The 20,169-nt window shown below is 32.4% G+C and overlaps 2 protein-coding genes across 4 annotated transcripts; both read left to right on the forward strand.

The window, feature by feature from the left end:
* The first annotated feature begins 6,036 nt into the window (after positions 1-6,036).
* Positions 6,037-10,275, forward strand: LOC132308732 (rho GDP-dissociation inhibitor 1-like). 2 transcript variants are annotated; one of them, XM_059806932.1, is made up of 6 exons: positions 6,037-6,218; positions 6,809-7,020; positions 7,129-7,195; positions 8,303-8,521; positions 8,607-8,731; positions 9,694-10,275. In XM_059806932.1, the coding sequence occupies exons 2-6, from the start codon at positions 6,829-6,831 to the stop codon at positions 9,769-9,771; spliced, it is 681 nt and encodes a 226-aa protein (XP_059662915.1). In that variant the 5' UTR covers positions 6,037-6,218; positions 6,809-6,828; the 3' UTR covers positions 9,772-10,275. The 2 variants fall into 2 exon arrangements, with proteins under 2 accessions (XP_059662915.1, XP_059662914.1); XM_059806931.1 differs by having other exon boundaries at positions 6,037-7,020.
* Positions 10,276-16,197: 5,922 nt separating this feature from the next.
* LOC132308736 (fasciclin-like arabinogalactan protein 7) lies at positions 16,198-20,085 on the forward strand. 2 transcript variants are annotated; one of them, XM_059806936.1, is made up of 2 exons: positions 16,198-16,379; positions 19,079-20,085. In XM_059806936.1, exons 1-2 carry the CDS (start codon positions 16,330-16,332, stop codon positions 19,908-19,910), a joined length of 882 nt encoding a protein of 293 aa, XP_059662919.1. In that variant the 5' UTR covers positions 16,198-16,329; the 3' UTR covers positions 19,911-20,085. The 2 variants fall into 2 exon arrangements, with proteins under 2 accessions (XP_059662919.1, XP_059662920.1); XM_059806937.1 differs by lacking the exon at positions 16,198-16,379 and adding an exon at positions 17,941-18,154.
* The last annotated feature ends 84 nt before the right edge of the window (positions 20,086-20,169 follow it).

The following is a 20,169-nucleotide window of genomic DNA, read 5'->3' on the forward strand; positions in this document are numbered from 1 at the left end:
GAGCTAGGTTTAGTAAGTTAAGAAACTCTTTAAATTATAGGTCAAGATTTTTTATTTTATTTTTAATCTTGGCAAAAAAATTCCTACTCACTTTTGACCTCATAAAGATTTAAACATTTGACCTTCTATTTTAAAAAAGTAAAGAACTACCACAAAAAATACTAATCATCACGAATTATTTTCATGAGATAAATTAACTCAAATTACATGACCGATTGTGTGGCAACTTGTGCATTGTGTTCTTGAGATATTGATATGATAGGATATTGGGAAAAACTAGCAAAACTAATTATCATTATATAATGCAAACTCCAACATAATTGAATAACATAAAATTCCATTTCTGCTAATATCTTCATTTTAAATATTATCTTTGTTAAAACTTTATAAGTTTTTTTTTTCATAATTTCTTTGACCTACACTTTTGGAGTAGTATCGTTTTAGTAAATAAGAACCTAATTTCCATCTACATGCATATGTGAATAATGAAATAAATTTAGATCTTAACTTGAACTGCGGCATGTGGGTTCTTTCCCCCTCGCCGTTATTAGCAGTGCCACACATAATTCACTTAAAAATTCTTATAATTGTATTTTTAATTGATATGATCCTTTTACGGTTGAACTGTAGGGGGAGAAAAAATGCATAATTAAAAAGAAACCCTATAAAGGTAAAGTTATTCAGAAAGTGCATAACAAAATATATATACACACACACACAATAAAAAAATAAAAGTTGAGACACAAATTTTTTATAAGTATTTTTTTCCAGATATTCCACACAATACTAACCCCTGACTATTGTATTGTTATTGTAGATCCCAATGGTTTATTATCAACTGCAAATTTCGTACGCTGGTGCTCACTCACCACCACATGATGTATCGAAAATTGCCAATTCCATGATTGATGTCCTAACGTGCCGTCCCATTTAATTTAATCCTCTAGTCATGGGAGCTGAGCCCGAAAGCTTCTTTCTAAACTGTGTAAAAGTGGAAACAGGGTGGACAGATAAAATTGGGCGGTGCGTAGGCCCACACAAAGTGTACCCCACTAGGACTACACATCTCGCAGCCGATGGTGGTGAGTAATGACAGGATGCCACGTGGCAGTCCCGCACCGACCACGTATGCTGTTGCAGTCTCCATGTCATCATTTGACGTGAAAAGCTCCGATGATTTGAATGACGTGGATTCACTTTTATGAAAATACATTGAACCTGAAATCTCTTGTGAATTATTTTGATGTTGTGCGTTGATAGTCTGGTTTGTTCAAGTTTGGACTTGTTTGTTTGATTGATTTATTCAGTCAATGAATGGAGTTTTGAGTTATTTTCAAGACTAGTTCAAGTTTGTACTTGATTTTATTTTTTATTTTTAATCACTGTGTGCTGTACTCACGTTCCCGTGTTTATATTTATACTTTGTATTGGAATTGGATTGTTTTGATAATCTATGAAAATTCAATATGGAAGACTTAAGAATGAATAAAAATAAAAATAAAAATCCCAACCAATTAAAATGAAATGTATCTGGTGAATTAAAATTGAACATTCACGCCTAAGAGAGCAAATTCAAAGATATAATTGAAATGCACACACAAAACTGCAATTGTACAATTGATGTGGGCCTGTCTCTAAAGGTAATTGCAGGGCTTTGGTCCTTGAAAGGAAGTGAGTCTTGGAAGTTATTGTTGGTGGGGTACAAGAGTTGAAGCTTACTACACTAGCTCATTGATGTCCATTTTGGTTTTTGTTAACTGGACCCTGTCTATTTTTGTAGGTCTTTTCCCCACCTCCAATGGTTTGATTAGTGTAGAGAAAGAGAGAATTTATAGGGTACTCCTTCATCTATATATATATATATATATGTTGGCTGTCCAAAAATTCATGTTCTTCCAAAGTGAAAGTAAAAAATATAAAGTCCCTTTGGGATTGTGTTGATCACTTAAAAGTGCTTTTATTTTAAAATGTAACTTCTCAACAGTAGAGATTTAGGTAACTGAAGTTTTTAAATGAAACTAAAATTATTTTAACTTTTAAAATTATATTATTAATGGATTTTGTATCTTAGATAACTGTTTTTCCTTTGACAATTTTAATTTTTTTTTTACTTTTTTGCAAAGATAATTTTACCCATCTTATAAAGTCCTATTATTGCTAAATAAAAGAATACTTCATTATTGGTATAAAGTGATTCAAACAACATTGTTACTAAATAAATTGAAAAATACTTTAAGGGAAACGGAATCCCCTTTTCTGCGTATGCCTACTATCTATTAAAAAAAAAAAAAAAATTTAAAAAAAAAAAAAAAAATTATACAACTACCCTTTCAATATCCCCTTTGTCTCCCATCTATGATATTTTCGCCTTTTTTTTTATGGGATCCAAAAATATAAAAAAAATTCTGTTGAATACATTATCTCCCATAGTTAGGGGTTCTTGAGGTGAACACAAACTCTCTACACCAAAAAGGCATATAACTTAATGATATAATCTCTCATTATCAAAGAAGAGGAAAGGGAGTTTGGGTGCGACAAAAAATTTGCATGTGAGTGAAAGACGAGAGTATATTTCTTGTGAATAGCAAAGAAAATTACCATTTCTACTTGAATTATAAAATAGCAAACATAATATTAAAAAATATTATTTTTCATTATAGAACCAATATCAAACAGTCCATGACTTCATGGTATCTTTTCAACAATACCGTTATATTTTGAAAATATTTTAAGATAAAAGAGAAAAGAAAAGACACGGTAACATTAGTTATGAGAAGGAAAAAAAATAATAATACCAGTAATAATTTTTATTTATATTTGGATAAATTATGGAAAAAAGAAAAATAATAGTATTCTTATTTAAAAAATGAGATGATGTAAAAGAAAAAAAAATAGAGTTAAGTTTGGACAAATCTCACATTTAAACACCTTTCAAAAATTGCAATTACTCATGTTATAAATGATTTAAATACCTTTGACTTTGTTAAAAAAAATTCTCTAAACCTAAAGAATTAAATAAAAGACTACAATATTCCTAAATACTTTGTAAATTTATAATTATATTATTTATATATATATAAATATATATTTATTCCTTCTTATATAGTATATGTATATATGCGTGTGTACATTTCAATCTCTGGTCCAATATTGGCTAATGGACTCCTCGACCAAACCAAGAAAAAATTGAATTTTCTATATGGGTTTTCTAGTTTTGTTTTCAGGCTTTTGATTATATTTTGAATCCCTACTTGCAATTATATAGCCAAGACCATAAAATAGAAAATTGAAAATCGAAACAATTAATCACTTATGGGTAATGGGTTTTTCAAGCTGGGTTTCATCATGAAAATGAATGAAACAAGCATTTGGGTCCATGGATTCCGGCGAGACATGTAGTTCGCCACCATCACTATTCCCACCACTACAACCATCACCACCATCCGGTCCATCCCCACCCTCACAACGACCACCACTACTGTGTATTCCGGCAAATGAACCACCACCGTCTCCACCCACAAACCACCATCACCAATGTATTCAGGTGAACGAACCGCCAACAACACCACTGCAATCCCGACCCCACAAGTACAACCTACAGGATATTCAAGCGAATGAACCACCACAACCTGTGACGCCACCACCACCGTTCTCACCGCAAACCACCGTCTCCATCTCCACCCCACAACCACCACGGCCACCAAAACCTCATAGCCGGCGGTGCCTTGGTGGTATTCCTACATAGGCGGCGAGATTAGTCTCACCATGGTGGCAACGGCGGCGAGATCACTGCATTGCAGCAGCTGCGTTGGTCTTGGCGTGGCGTCATGGAGCTCTATACCTTACCTATAGCCCTGTACGAGGTTTCCACAACTAGCTTTACTGACCATAGCTATGGAGAATACTTTTACTGTGCAAGCCTAAGGTTTTGGTTTTTTTTTTTTTTTTTTTTTTTGTGGTTTTTTTTTTTTTTGACTTGGAGATAGTGGTGGTGGCGTTTGTGATGGAAGCTGAAAAAGAGGATAGGTTATGAAAGAGAAGAATGAGTAGATAAAAGTAAGTAATTTTACAATTTTGTACTTTTTAATTGTTAATATTTTGAAATAAAAAGACATTAAAAAATTATGGTTAAAATAATCATTTCTTTAAAGTTAGAAAAGTAAAATTGGACATAAATGATAATAATTTTTAAAATGTGTTTCAATGTGATATTTAGTCAAACTTGAAGGTATCAGTGAAATTAATTAAAAAGAAGAAGATAATAATCAAATTATTATCATACTAAAATAAGATGGGACTCAATTGTCATAACAACTTTTTTTCTTTTAATTGTTGAGACTAGTTACTATCATACCCTTCTAGAAAATGGGACTCTAAGGGCTAGTTTGGTACAGATGAAATAAAGTAGGAATGAAATGAACAGGGAATGGATTGAGAATGGAATGAATATTCCAATTCTCTTATTTGGTTATGCAGGGCTTAAAAAGAAAAATTAATTTATATATATGTAAACCAAATAAATAAATATATATACATATGCGTAAATAAATATTTTCGATATATATTTGGAAATTGAAGAAAGAATATCAAGAAAAAATTGACTTTTATTGAATCTCGTTATTTGAGAAAAGTATGTTAGCAATCACATTGTTTAAAGCAATTTTTAAAATTATTTTTACTCAGTATTTTTTTAAGTGTGGAATGGAATGCCCATTCCTCTTGTTGGAAAGTACAATGATTTTGATAGAATGATCATTATTAGAGAAAGATGGAAAATGGACATTCCATCTTTAAAATTACTTTCCAATGAAAAGAATGAAATTAAAAGCATTTCATTCCACTTTATTTCATTCCATTCCCTTCTACCAAACTAGCCCTAATGTCATAATAATTTTTTTCTTTTAATTGTTAAGAATAATTACTATCATACCCTTTTAAAAAAGGGACTCGAGTATAATAACAATTTTTTTTTTTTTTATTTTTTTTTTTTTTAACTATTATCTTTCTCTTCAAATTTTTTCACTGTTGGAAGGATAGCATACATTTAGAGGAATAACGATCATTCCAAATCTCTTTCAATTTTTTATTTTCTCTCCATTTAAAATCACCCAAGCACACTATTCTTTTTTCATTTTTTCAAAAAAAAAAATCAAATCCAAACATGGCCTTTTAAAACCGGGAGTAAATTTTGGGTGTGCCGGGCTTACCAGGTCATGGTATGCTTGCGCAAAAAAAAATCAATACAATAGTTAGTTGGGAGTAATTTTAAAAAATAAGTGAGACCAATTTCATACTATATGCTATGTTTAGTAGGAAGAAAAAAAAACAGTGGAAGGAAAATAGGAAGGAAGGAACAAATTTCCTTTGTTCAATAGAGATGATATAAAGAAAAAAATGATAATAGAAAGGATGAGTCATTCTTCAAAATAGGAGAAAAACAAGTGAGACTGTTATAGAAGTTTTAAATTACTATAAAACCTTTCATAAATATTTAATAAATTCCATAAATAAAGTAAAGGAATTTTCATCGGGGCGGACGATAGGAGAGAAACAAGTGAACCTATTATAGAAGTTTTAAATTACTACATCACCCTTCATAAATATTTAATAAATCTTATAAATAAAGTAAGAGAATTTTCATTCGCCTAAATATGCAAGTGAACCTATTATAGAAGTTTTAAATTCCTACATCACCTTTAATAAATATTTAATAAATTTTATAAATAGAGTAAGATAGGAGAGATACAAGTTTTAAATTACTACATCACCCTTATAAATATTTAATAAATTCCATAACTAAAATAAATGATATGTTTAATGATAAAAATAACTTAAAATTTTATCTTTCATCAAATTAAATTATTACATAAAGATAAATTTTTAGATTATTTTTATCATTAAACATATCCCTTACTTTATTTATAAAATGTATTAAATATTCTCTTACCTTCTTCTCATATCCAGATGTACTAAATATCTCCTCTTAAAACAGACATAAATATTAGGTGCACTCGGGTGCATGGTGTACTAATTCATTTGAGACCTACATACCCAACATACGCACAAACACAACACGCACAATTTGAGTGAGGCCATACCTAATACCTTCTCCTACAATAAGGAGGGCTAAATCGTTCTCCTAAAACAGAAGGGACTAATAGGTCGCTGGATGCTTCAACGCCATCATTACCCATTCATTTCATAACGTCTTCCGAATCGTAAGTCCCTTTTCTCAAACTCCGAAATTCCCAGAAATCTGTGTTGTTCATAGTGTCAATGTGTCATTTACTCATCTCCTCTCTCTCTCTTCCTCTCATTCATATAATTCGGATCACCACATGACATATTCCCTCTCTCTCTTGCCCTTCCCAATTTACCACCTCTCTCTCTCTCTCTCTCTCTCTCTCTCATCCACTTGACACAGATATTCATTCAACACCAACCCACTAAAGAAAAAGCTTTTAGATTACGAACCCAATCCTGCCTTTTTGCCTCTCTTTTTGGTGGGGTCTTCTTTCTTTCTCGAGTCTTCTCGGCTTTGGGTTCATTTTTGTTGCAATTTCTTGGAAACAGACAGCCATTACCTTTCCCCTGCACTTCCAAGTCTTTTCACAATATCTGTTTCCAAGAAACAGCTTGATAATGCTTTAACTTTTTCCAGAAATTTTTTAACTGAAAAAAAAAAAAAACTTTTTCCAGAAATTGTGGGTTTCAATCGTTTATTGTACTTTTGGTAGTGGGTGTTCAGATTTGTTAGTTTTCTGGGGTCAATTACTGTTTGATGATTTGATGTCTTTGGCCGTTGAAGCTGTTTCTAGTTCCAAGAATATGGAAATTGATAAAAAGAAAGAGAAGAGTGAAGTTCAAGAATCTGGTGATGAGAGTGAGATTGAAGATGATGTGAAGACAACGGTGAGTGAGGCTTCTATGTATGCTACTGAAGATGAAGAAGATGAGGAAGGTAATAAAATTCAGCTGGGTCCTCAGCACACCCTTAAAGAACAGCTTGAGAAGGATAAGGTTTGTTTCTGCTCAAAATATGCATATTATTGTTCCTTCATTTTGTATGGAAACTTATATATATGTAAGCCTTATTGTTTCTATTTTTGTTGAATTTTGAGAGCTTAGGATGATGAAAGCCTCAGGAGGTGGAAGGAACAGCTTCTTGGGAGTGTGGATATTAATAATGTTGGAGGTATTATTGGCTCCCCCTAACTACAATGTATGATTATAGATAAAACTGGATTTTGAGGGTTATCCTCTAATCTCCTCCTAATTGCTTTAGTTTTGTCCTTAATTTGCTTAATGATAGTGATGAAGTGGAATTAATTAAAAACGACTTACAAAAATTAAATCTGAGAGAAGACGTGGTCTACAATAGGAAGGAGTGGAAAGAGAGAATTCTTATGGCCAACCCATCCATATGGGACAATGGCAAGGATGATGATGATGACAAAGTGAAAGTATCATAGGATACAATTCATTGCCTTGGATTGCAACACCCTGAATACTATATTAACAAATTGTTGCTAATTGTTTGGATTAAAAATGGGTTGCTTCATTTGTTCCCCCGTTGATATGTATTTTAGGCTCATTTTGCTTGGTTTACTTCAATGTGGAACAACATCAGGCATTTAATTTTGTTGTGATTGTTTAATATTGAAGAACATGCATCATAGAAGATGAATGATATTTCAGAATTTCTTCTGAATAATGTCATCCAAGAATTGGAAATAGGAACCAACTCTCCAGCATTTTAATAAATAAAATATTTCATATATCGAATATTTGATTTTTTGTACTGCTGCAAATTAGGTGGGGTTTCTAATGCAGTTTCCAGAATATAATTTTCCTACGCAATCAATCTCTGCAATTTGGATCAATATCATTTTCTGCCTAATGTATCAATTGCGAAGCGTTTAGCTTTCACCATAACTGTGATGCGTAATGCATTTGTTTACTCATCATAGTTTGTTTGATTTTCCGTCAAATGTATATGGAACTTCTGTCCCTGATTGGATAGAAGTTGTTTCTACCAATTTTCTACAAAAATGAACAAGAAGCTTGTGAAACAAAAATGCTGTTATTACCCTGCATATTCCTACAAAGTCAAAAAACCAGAAGTGATCTCTTTTGTTTATATTTTTCCTGGTTGTTTGAAGTCGAGCTCATTCAGAATATGTATCTACCATTTTGATTAAATTCTATGTTAAATGAAGATAAGCCCCTTGAATTCCTATCCTGCCCAACCCCCAACTCAGCATTGCACAGTCACTTTGTTTATTTGTTTCATTTAGTGCAGAAACACTGGAACCAGATGTGAAGATCCTCAGTGTTTCAATCCTCTCTCCCGATAGACCTGATATTGTTCTTTCCATTCCTGAAGATGGAAAGCCCAAAGGTGTATGGTTTACTTTGAAAGAAGGTAGTCGTTACAGCTTGAGGTTCTCTTTTCAAGTCAGCAATAACATTGTGTCCGGCCTTAAGTACACAAACACTGTTTGGAAAACTGGTGTCAAGGGTAAGCTAGCTGTGCACTAACTTGTTCCAAATTTTCCAAATTTTTGAACGTTGAATGTTTCACCTCATTTTCAGTCTTTAATTAGTGGACAGCACAAAAGAGATGCTTGGAACCTTTAGTCCTCAGCAAGAGGTTTTCACACATGAGATGCCCGAAGAGACCACCCCTTCTGGCTTTTTTGCCAGAGGTTCATATTCTGCAAAATCAAAGGTGAGCATGGCTAAGCTTTCTTATATACCAGTATACCTTGCTTAGATATTCTGGCATGAAAGATTAAAAAATTTAGATCAAATAAATGGCAATCAAGTGTCTCAGTCACCTGCCCTGATGCCAGTGGTTGTGTTATATGAGGTGGTGTTTCAGAGCTTCAAGGAAGAACCACTTAAAATTATACTAAGATGAAATAGTACCTTTCATCAGCATCTCACCTTGGTGGTACATATTTTGCGTAATCACTTTGGAATGATCCCTTCCAGGTATCTTTCTAATTGTGAGAAATGGTAGAAGGTGAGGGTATAATGCTTAGGGAAATAACAGCCAGATAATACTTGTAAATAAAATCAGCTACATAACACACCTCTTTCAACCTGTAAATGGCCCTTCCAACGAAGCTTTTGTGCCTGCTTCGTTTAGATATCTCACTACGGTCTAAACAGTAAAGATGATCTTTGCATGATTAAAAAAAAAAAGTGTTAAAAGACTGGTGAGCGGAGCTTGTTAGGGTTCTATAATAGAAGCAACTTTACATCAACTCGCATTATTTAACTGGTTGGCCAAGCATGTGGGTGTCTCGAGGGCAAATGAAATATTTTAGTTTTAGGAGTTATGATCTGAGGTTGCAATATTTGTGAAAAAAGCTATTTCGAAAATGGTTCGAGTCCTTGTGGGCATTTTGCCCAAAAGAAAAAGTTACTGAGTTCCGATGCACACAGGTGACAGTATTGAGAAATTTCTGAAGTTTTATCTCTGAAGAGTTGGGCTGATGTTGCTCTTATAGTTAGCTTCCCTCATCTTTAATAATATGATATTATTAAATATCCAAAGAACTTTGGATAAATATTGGATAAATACAGCAAACCTAAGATTAATGAGTCTTAATTATGTCTTTCCAAGTTTTTATTTGTCACTCACTCACCTTTGCTTTACTGATTTTCATTTTTGTTCGTTTTCAGTTTGTAGACGATGATGACAAATGCTACTTGGAGATCAACTACACGTTTGACATTAAGAAGGATTGGGTCAAACCTTAAATAGAGAACTCCTGCACCAGAGACGGCGCGTCTCCCTCAGTCGTTTGTGTTCTTGTACTAGCATCAACTTAAGATGATCCCCCTTTCATAGATTATGATTTTCCCCCCAAGATATACTTAACAAATTCCACCATCATGAGACCAAATTTCATAACAACAAAAAGATTTGCCATTTGGGGTATCACTCAATAAGAAAGAGAGCTTGACTTCCCTTTTAAATTTGTTCTTTTTCATGTACCAAGTCCCCCATCTGCTATGAGCTTCATATATATAACATCTCTCTCTTGTCTAAGTTGTTTTTGAATTCTTTTTGGCTAAACCATTTGGTGGAGGCTGTTAACCATTAGGACTGTCGTGTTAGATTAGTTGAGCAGGCAATGGATCTCTCTTTTTTTTCTTTTTCTTTTTTTTTAATAACTGTATTTTTTTCTTCTTTAAAATTTTTATTTTTGGCTACTGCTGCTCCTAAAGTTTGTTGAAATATATTATTACTTTCTCTTGTTTGTCTGTTCTTCTTTTGTTCTTTGATGATTGGTTTTTTACTATAATTCTTATTAACACGACAACACGACACGAGTTAAAAGGGTTCAGGTTTGGGTCATAAAGGGTTGACACGATTAACCCGTTTACTTAACCGTGTCAGGTTAGGGTTGAAGGGTTCAACCCGTGTAACCCATTTATGACCTGTTTAACTCAACATGTATAATTATGGATAAGACATATGTAATATGTTACTTGTTTAAATCCAATTATTATGGATAGTTAAGTTATTTTAACATAAACTTTATTTATGTTTTATGATTTTTCTTTTTATTTTGAATATTTGGGTTAAGTATGACAAATTTTTTCTATTATTTAGTATTTGATTAATATTAAATGTTTCGGTTTGATAAATAGGTTATTAACTCGTTAGTGTTGAGTATTGTTGACACGATTACTCGTTAGTGTTGAGTATTGTTGACACGATTATTAAATGGGTTGGATTTAGGTTTACCTATTTAGTATAATACCCTTATATCGACATAACACAAACACAAATTGCCACCCTATATGCACCTCTTAGTTTCATTGCACTCACATTAGAAACTCTCTTAGTCAATTCACATATAATTAAATTCAAATCGAAATTATGGATGGAAAATATTAATGACAGCTAATAAGAATTGTAATTCTACCTCATTAACATAAACTCTGCCCGTAAGTTGTTACACACCAAAAATGAATATTATTTGTTATAAAATTAAGAAGAAAATTCAACTTTGAATAACTTAAAAAATATTTAATTATCTAAGTCCTGGTTAGAACCCATTAATAAATACTAATATAAGTAATTCTTGAAATGCGGCTGGAAATATAAAATCCAGCTGTTGACAGTCTTTTGATCAAGATTTAATTTGGACAATATCAGCATTTGGTAAGATGCTCTATCAAAAGATGGATTTTGCTTGAAAAATGTGATTACAAATCCATAATTTTTCACGTGCCTCAGACTGCAAAATGCTTAATTTCCTTATATAAAAGGGGCCTACCAGATTTTGTTGGTGTTTAACTATATATGTATGTAAATCAGCTTGATCCGTTAACGCCGAGAGATACTGAATAATTAGATTTTTTTTTTTTTTTTAATGACGTGGAAAACTTTACAATTATACTGTCCATTTTTGGACTTGTAGGCTACCAGGGACCCCCCGCGCGACTACTCACCTCGTTCCCATAATGTAAACAGCAGGATAAGTCAATGGTAATAATGAACCTTACCAATTTAACCACGCCTCGGGTGCTAAATAATTAGAATTTGTATATAAAGGAAATGATGATTCAACAGTTTCAATAGCCTTTTCTCTATTTCTTTGGTAAATATGTTTTTAATGATATAGCTTAATTTATAAAAATAACCTTAGCCATATATATATAGATTAATGCAATTCGACCATAACCTACGTACTTAAATTTTCATTCAAAAGATTCAAAGTAAAGTACAGGTACTGTAGAGTTTGGCTTGATTTCTATGTGATTCAGCATAAGTTAATTCTAATATTAAATTTATATCCAATTGCTTTGTAAAATACAAATCAATATTATGTAGTTTTTTTAGTCAGGAAGTATTTTAATTTTAATGAAATAAATTGAGTTATTCATAAACAACTTTGGTTAAATTTGTTTTATTTGTTGAAGGCTTGTAACCATTTCCTATACTGCACAACCCTATCTAATAACAGTTTTTGCATGATAAACACTCCTCCGTGCCCATGAAGACTTCTTTGGACAAGACGAATCAAGAAAACTGCAATCAGCAGAATATTTATGCTTAAAATATTTATATAACAGAGAATGCCCTTTTTCGAATCTCCAAACCAATTTTGCCAACAGAGTACATTTCAGCTTTTGTGGTTCCACAGTATTTTTTTTTCCCCCTCCCAAATGCAGGACAATTGAAAGGAAGGATTAAAAAATATGAATATTAAAGAAACTTCCATGTGCCAAAAACCTAACATGATTGGATAGGAAATTGCGATCCCTCTTTCATATTAGAAGACAAAGCCTAATATGAAGACAAAGCCCATCTACCAAAGTCAAACATAATTACTAGTAGCATTTAATTAATGAATTTTAATTAAACATAATTTGACTACGCATTCCAATGAATTTCACATGATTTTGCTTTGACAAGTCATTTAGAAACCAAAGAGCCAGCGCTGGTCCCACCAATCAGGGCTCTTTAATGTGTTCAGCCTCTTTCGCGTTTGTAAGTCATAATTGTATTGTGGTGTTAACGTAAGAATATTCTATTTATTAAACCGGTTAACGTATTAATCAATTTAATAATATATTTAGGTTATTTATCTAAATGAGATATTTAATATTTAATCAAATAATAAATACTAAAATTTTTTTGTCACAATTAATTCAAATATTCAAAACAAGAAGAATAATTATAAGGCGTAGTCAAAATTTATGTTACAATGATTTAATTGCCCACAGTAATTGAATTTAAACAAGTAACATATTACATAAGTCATATTAACGATTATAACATATAGAGTTAAACGAGTCATAAACGGGTTATACGGGTTAAATCCCTAAATCTTAATCCGACATGATTAAGTAAGCGGATTAATCGTGTCAACCCGTTTAAGGTCAACTCAAACCCTTTTATTTGGTGTCGTGTTTGCAGGTCGTGTTATAATTTGTCATCCCCAGTTCCATCAATTAACCATTTTACTTTGGGTAAATTGCACTTACACCGCCTGAGGTTTTGGTCAACGCCACTCAGCGGACGATCAATGGCTTTTTTTACATTGACACCCTTGAGGTTTCAAAAATGTGCATTGACATCCCTCCAGACCTCTGAAATCATATGAAATTATCTTTTAACCCTTTGACTTGTTAACAACTCTATTTAACTCCTAAAATTACAAATTTAACCTCCTAACTAAATTTAATGGACCAAACTAACTTTTTCATCTCTCCTTATACATATAGATATAGTTTATATATAACAGTACTTATACCACCATAACCACCATGATCACCATCACAACATAAAAATAAAAATTAATATTATTATTATTTTTAAAAAAGTCAGATAATTGTACACTACTATTAACCACCACCACCACACCTAAACACCACAGTAAAAAATAAAATAAAATAAAAATAAAAATAAAAAAATAAAATTGAAAATAGCCATGGCCACCCCACACTTATAACATAGTAAGAAAGAAGGAAATGAGAGAGATCGAGAAGAGAGAGAGAGTGTGTGTCGACGATTAGGTACTAAAATGAACAAAAAAAAAAAAGAAAAGAAAAAAGACTTAGGGTATGTTTGGTGTGGTGGAATAAATTGAAATGGAATGAGAATGGAGGTGGGAATGGAATGAGAATGGAGGTCGTTTGGTTGTAAACATGGAATGTGTAAAAATGAAATCTAATTCTCATTCTTATATTTGGTAAGAAAGTTAGAATATAATGAATTTATATTGTTTCTTTAAATTACATTTTATTATTAGTAAAAAAAATTTATTAAAAAAATTAATTTGCAAAAATAAAAGGGAAAGAGATAATAAAGAGAGAAAAATAAACGAGATAGAGAGAGGGGGAACAAACAGCATATAGATACATATTATATATATATATATATATATATATATATATATAATATTTTATATAGTGTGTGTATGCGTGAATTATTTCTTTAAATTATTTTATTACTTTATTAATTCTTAGTGGGAATGGAATGGTCATTCCACTCTCAAGAAGTGGAATGGGCATTCCACCTTTTTGATAGAATGAGCATACCATTCCGCTTTTAATATGACACACCAAATAAGAGAATGGAAACAGATACATTCCATTCTACCTTCATTTGATTCCATTCACTCACACCAAACATAGCCTTAGAGATTGGGTAGAGAAAGAGACTTAATGATGATAGTTTCGTCAATTAATAAGGATGATATTTTATAAATTAATTAAATTAAATAATTAGGGATAAATATGACATTTAAAATTATAGAGGGTACTGAGTGACATTGATCGAAAGTTTAGGAAGGTGTCGATGTAATAATTTACGCTTTTACTTTTATGTGTTCATTCTCTCAAACTCATTTAGAACTTTTGGTTGTATTCCACCATCATATCATATTTAACAGATGAGAATTTTGAGTACGAAACCCGGGAGTATTGTGGATTTTCATGTAAAGAAAAGTAGAAGCGTTATGCTAAAATGAACTGTAGGGGCGCACACTAAAAAAAAAAAAAAAAAAATACTGTAAAAATAGAAGGGGTGTCGGCAGGGGAGGGGTGCGCATGTTAGGCAAATTATGGAGCTTTGTTAGAGTTGGCTTCTATGAGTAATGAGAGCAACCCGACAACCAATCCTGGTTGGACCAACTATCAAGGTGGACCAATCTAGATTCTAGACACCCAGCAGGGCCAGCACATAAAAATCACATTACTACTTGATTAACTAAAAAGTACAACGGTTATATATTTTGATTATTACACTAATTAATCCTCTCGATATTTTCCTTTCTTCTCGTGCCTTTTTAATTTTTTTCCCTCTGTTGCTTTTAAAAGACTGATTAGAAACTTTCTAGTTTCTATTGATGATTACTAAAATACAAGCTTACTCAGTCAAAGGGGCAACTTTAACCTTGTCACTTCATGTCGAAAAAAAAAAAAAAAAAACTTGTCACCTCATGTATAAAAAATAAAATATATTTGTTTCCTTCCTTTTGATAGAAATAGATAATAATTCATTCATTAACCTTAACACCCTGTGATTTCTTTATTCCATTTCTTTTTTATTCCTAGAAATTACACTTTCTTTTATTACATGATTAGGTCAATTACAACTCAACACCCTGTGATTTTGGCGAAAATCATGTAATAATTTTTGATAGGCAAAAAGGCATAAAATCCCCCTTTAACTATTAAAAATAAATATTTTATTTATTAAATTATAAAATCGAGCAAATTAGTATCACAATTTAAAAAAAAACGTGCATATTGCCTCTGCTAAAAAATAAAAAAATAAAAAATTACCCTCAACACCACTCATGTAATATAACTTTTGTATTCCTAAAATTGTCAAGTGTTTTAGTTGAGAGTCATTTGAGTGCTAGGATCGGCTTCGAATAATAGTTTTAAGCATCCATCACTTTTATGATCCGCTTTGAGTTTAATTGGATAATTTCTTCATTAATTTCATATATATATATGTTTTCTCTGTGTATGCAATTATATATATATATATATATATATATATATATATTTGTTTTCTCTGTGTATATTTGGCGTCTTAAGTTGGGAAATACTGTCACAGAACTACCTTTAAGGAACTTGAAATGAAATGCTAATTTATTTATTCTTACTTAATTAAAGGTATAATCAATAAGCATTTGTAAGATCATTTTTTGTGTCATGCTCAGGGTAGCTATTTTTTCTTTGACAAACCAGGAATTCATCATACAATATACAACTACACATATATATATATAAAGTAAATTTTGTTCCTGAAAATTCATTGAAAATAAATGGAGAGTTACAAACTTTAATTTAGTTATAAGAAAATACTTGTAATTATTTATCATACGAGTTTTTCTTCACTTTTCCTTTATTTATTTTTAGGGTTAATTTCATGACATCCCCTGAGGTTCGCTATAATGATAATTATCTACAAGTTAGACATTTTTTTAACAATGACACTCCTATCAGGAAATTGAATCCAAACAGCCCCTTAAAAGATGTAAAAAGTCAAGATTACCCTTTAATATTTTATTAATTTAAATTGTCAAATATCAGAACTCTTGGATGACGCTTTTGCCCTTAGTACTCTATCTCTCAATTCTCTCTCTTTCAGGAACCTCCTCTCTCAATTTGAGATATATATATATACAAGTATATTATTTTATATGCGTATATATCGGTTAGTTAACTTCATCTTGATCAAAGCGGCGGTCTCTATATACCCTTAATCATATATGTATAGAAAGAATCGTGATGTTCCGTGGTGGTACGACGACAGCAAGGAATTGAGGGTCTTGCCGCCCGCTCATGGCCGGCGGTGCCTCCATCATCTCTCTCTACCACCATGGCCTCCTCTGGTTCGTTCTTTCAAGATTTTGAAACTGCTCCAAAGAAGAGCCCCTTGTGCTTGTTTTTTTTTTTTTTTTTTGGTTTAGAAAGATGTGGGTCTTTTTATTTTTTATTTTTATTATTATTTTTTTTAAAGAAAACTAAAGAGAGACGGATATGTGAAAACTGATTAAAGAAATATTAATTTCCATCTACATATTTGAAACCCAATTCATTTGGTTTTGGCAAATTGATGTATGGAAGCTCTTACATCAATTGATTGTGATTATATATATATATATATATATATATATATATATATGGCACCACTTTATGTCTCTTCTCCATCACTCCCTCCTACCTAACCTCTTCCACGATCACCACCACCCCCACTACCCCAACCAACCAATTAGATATAGACTCTCACAGTAATCTTTAGGCAACTGATCTTCCATAGGTAGGGTTCAATGATTTAGCATAAGGCAGAATTAGGGTCTGCACTATATATATATATATATATATATATATATATTTGTATGTGTAAAGAGAAATTGGGTGGGTTGGATTTGTAGGGATGGAGGTTAGTTTGGTTAATAACATGACTTTCAAAGGTTAAAAAAGTAATTCCATATTTTAAAAATGTCAAATAACTGGTCAAAGGGTAAAATTGTCAATTCATCACGTGTAGTGATCATTGAGGGTGTCTTTGTTAACTTTTTAAAACTTTTAGGGATGTCATTGTTAAAAAAATGAGTTAATTTCTATATGTTTGTCAATAGAACAAATTTTAGAGGGTGTGAATGTAACTAATCCTTATTTTTATGATCTTTAAATTTTTAATTATAGAAGTTAAAATAAATTAACACACATAATTATTAAACACCTAATTGCACCTACACATATTACTTCATATGGCTCTATACGCCTACAAATAATTTATTTAATGTATTGACCTTAAATTTTTGTTGTGAAATTTTGTTGGAGACTTGGTACTATTGAAGAGAGAGATCATGTTGCACAAAACACATGGAAGAAGAAATGGGTTTGCTAAAATGAATGGAAAATGCTTCTCTTAGGCAAAGGGCTACAATAGTCATATTTTATACAAATAGGATAAGTCACGTAATTGTTGGCCGAAAAGATGTAAGAAGTGACTGATAAGGGGGTAATATACACGATTTTGATACTTTTGGTACTGACTTGATCTATTTTATAATTTAAGTAGGTAAAATACTAATTTTTGACAGTGGAGGAGGATTTTTTGCTTTTATTTCCTTTCTGATTTTTGCCTCTTGGAGAGTCAAAAGCATTTTGCTATATTTGGACCAGCGCATTTTAGCAAGATCCCATTTAGTGGAAACTCGCAAATTATCATGAGATATGAATATCTAAAGAAATTAATGGATGATAAATTGATAATAATGAAAATGATTTGGTAGGGTAGAGTGCAAGGATGGAGAGACTAAAGGACAGAACAAATAGAAAACTAATTAGTTGAGAGTGATTTAGAAAGCCCACCCCACATCACAACTTTCCCTTAAAGTCTCTCCATTAAAAGACCACGTAGTAATCCAAGAGACAACAAGAAGGACATAACCCGGAGTAATTAGTTGCGACTTTCTATCTCTCATTATTTCTTACCTCCACTATTTATCCCACCATTAGTTGCCACCTCCAACCCAGTTGTTTTTCCTTTCTCCTTCATAAACCCTTCCTTTATTCTCGTATATATATTCCCATTCATTACAGTCTCTGTTGTACTATAACCCAGCCGGCCTTTTCTCTCTGAATTCCTCTTGGTCGGGTCAGTGTTTCTAGCCTCCTTTCATTGCACTTCCTCTCTCATTAATGTATTCCTTCGATTCTGCATTTAAATTTTGGGGATTTATAGTTTATTTTGGTCATTTATGTTAAAGGGTTTTTCGTGTTTTATTGTTTCATAATGTTTTTTTTTTTTTTTTGGGATGAGTTGAACTAGATCTGCTTCTTTATTACAATTGATGTATTACATTGCGTTTTTTTAGACTCTCTATGTTCTTCCAGTGTTTATAGTCACGGATTTTTTTTGATGTGGTACTCGTCAAGATGGGAATTTTGATTTGGTTTTTCTTTAGAAAATTAAGCTAGGTGGGTTTCTTGATGAAGTTCCCAAACAAGAAAATGGATCAAATTTCAAGCGAATTTCAGATAGCATTAATGTTTCATAGTCTCCACATTACAGACTCTGCTTCTCTGCACGGTCTAATGGACTCAGATCCTCTTTTAAGCATTTCACAGTTTTCTTCTCTTTTTAATTGTTAAGTATATTTTTAAATGGGATGATAAAGATCTGGTCTAATTATTAGCTCAATGTGTTCTCGGCATCGGCAGAGATTTTTTCAATTGGTATTTCTTAAGAATTACTTTTTGTACTGATAGGAGGTAAAATTTATAATTTTTCATTGTTTCCAATATGGGGTTTTGATGTCGGGGCTATTTTAAAGTTTTTTCTACTCACATTATGGTTTAATCGGATTGTCACTAATGGGTTTGTTTTGAAAGACTGTGATCTGACTGTTGATGGGTTGTTTCTTAATCTGGATTCAGGAATTGTGTTTAAGCTTGGTTAAAAATTGAATTTTCTATTGGCATTAAGTTCCAATATTAACTAAGGGAGTATTAGACTTTCTCTCCTTCGTTAATATTGTTATGCTGATATCTAATCATTGGTGGCCTTTGATTCTTGCAGGAATTTGGGGAGTCTGTTCACTAAATTAACAAAAAGAATTTGTGAAAGGAAAATGGAATACACAATGACTTTTGTGGTTAGTAGTATACTAGTGATTTTGTGTTCTACATCAGCATATGCTCAGATTGTTGGATCTCCATCACTAAGCCCAACCCCAGCACCTGCACCAGCACCGGATTTTGTAAACATAACTGCTTTGCTCAGTGTAGCTGGCCCCTTCAAGACGTTCCTAGGTTACCTTGAGTCCACCAAAGTCATTGAAACCTTCCAAAACCAAGCCAACAACACCGAAGAAGGGATTACCATCTTTGTACCAAAAGATGATGCCTTCTCATCTCTTAAAAAGCCCTCTCTCTCCAATCTCACCCAAGACCAGCTCAAGTCACTCTGCCTCTTCCATGCCTTGTCACATTACTACACTCTGGCAGACTTTAAGAACCTCAGCCAATTAAGCCCTGTTATGACGCTTGCTGGTGGACAATACACTTTAAATTTTACGGATGTTTCCGGGACAGTGCATATAGGTTCAGGATGGACAAACACAAAAGTGAGTAGTAGTGTACATTCGACTGATCCAGTTGCAGTTTATCAGGTTGACAAGGTCCTTCTTCCAGAAGCAATCTTTGGTACAGACATACCTCCAACTCCGGCTCCGGCTCCGGCTCCGGCTCCTTCTCCTGACATAGCTCCGGCTGCAGATTCTCCAACCGAAAAAAGTGGAAGTGGGTCATCTTCAACTTCTTCTCCATCATCTTCTAATAGGATCACCAACTGGGGTGTTTGGAGTCACTTAGTTTTGGCAATTTCAGGTGGGCTGGTATTGTTCTTATGAGAAAGGATTATTGAAGTACTTAATTTATGTTAAGGATTTTTACATCCATTCTTTAGCTTATGTTTCAAGCCATTTTTTGTTCATATATGTCATTGATATTTGATACAAAGTATGAGGATGTGAGTTATCATGTTTTGTAATTACAGTCTCTGTTTAGATGGCTTTTTGCTTGCTAGTTGCTATTTTGATGGTTGTGAATTGATAATGGTATGCTCTTTTGTTCTCTCAACCTAGACATCGTGTGTGGAACCTATTATAA

The sequence above is a fragment of the Cornus florida genome, unplaced genomic scaffold (assembly GCF_030987335.1).
Source record: "Cornus florida cultivar Cherokee Brave unplaced genomic scaffold, ASM3098733v1 CherokeeBrave_3.0.0_Hap2_Chr05, whole genome shotgun sequence".
Taxonomy (NCBI): Eukaryota; Viridiplantae; Streptophyta; class Magnoliopsida; order Cornales; family Cornaceae; genus Cornus; species Cornus florida.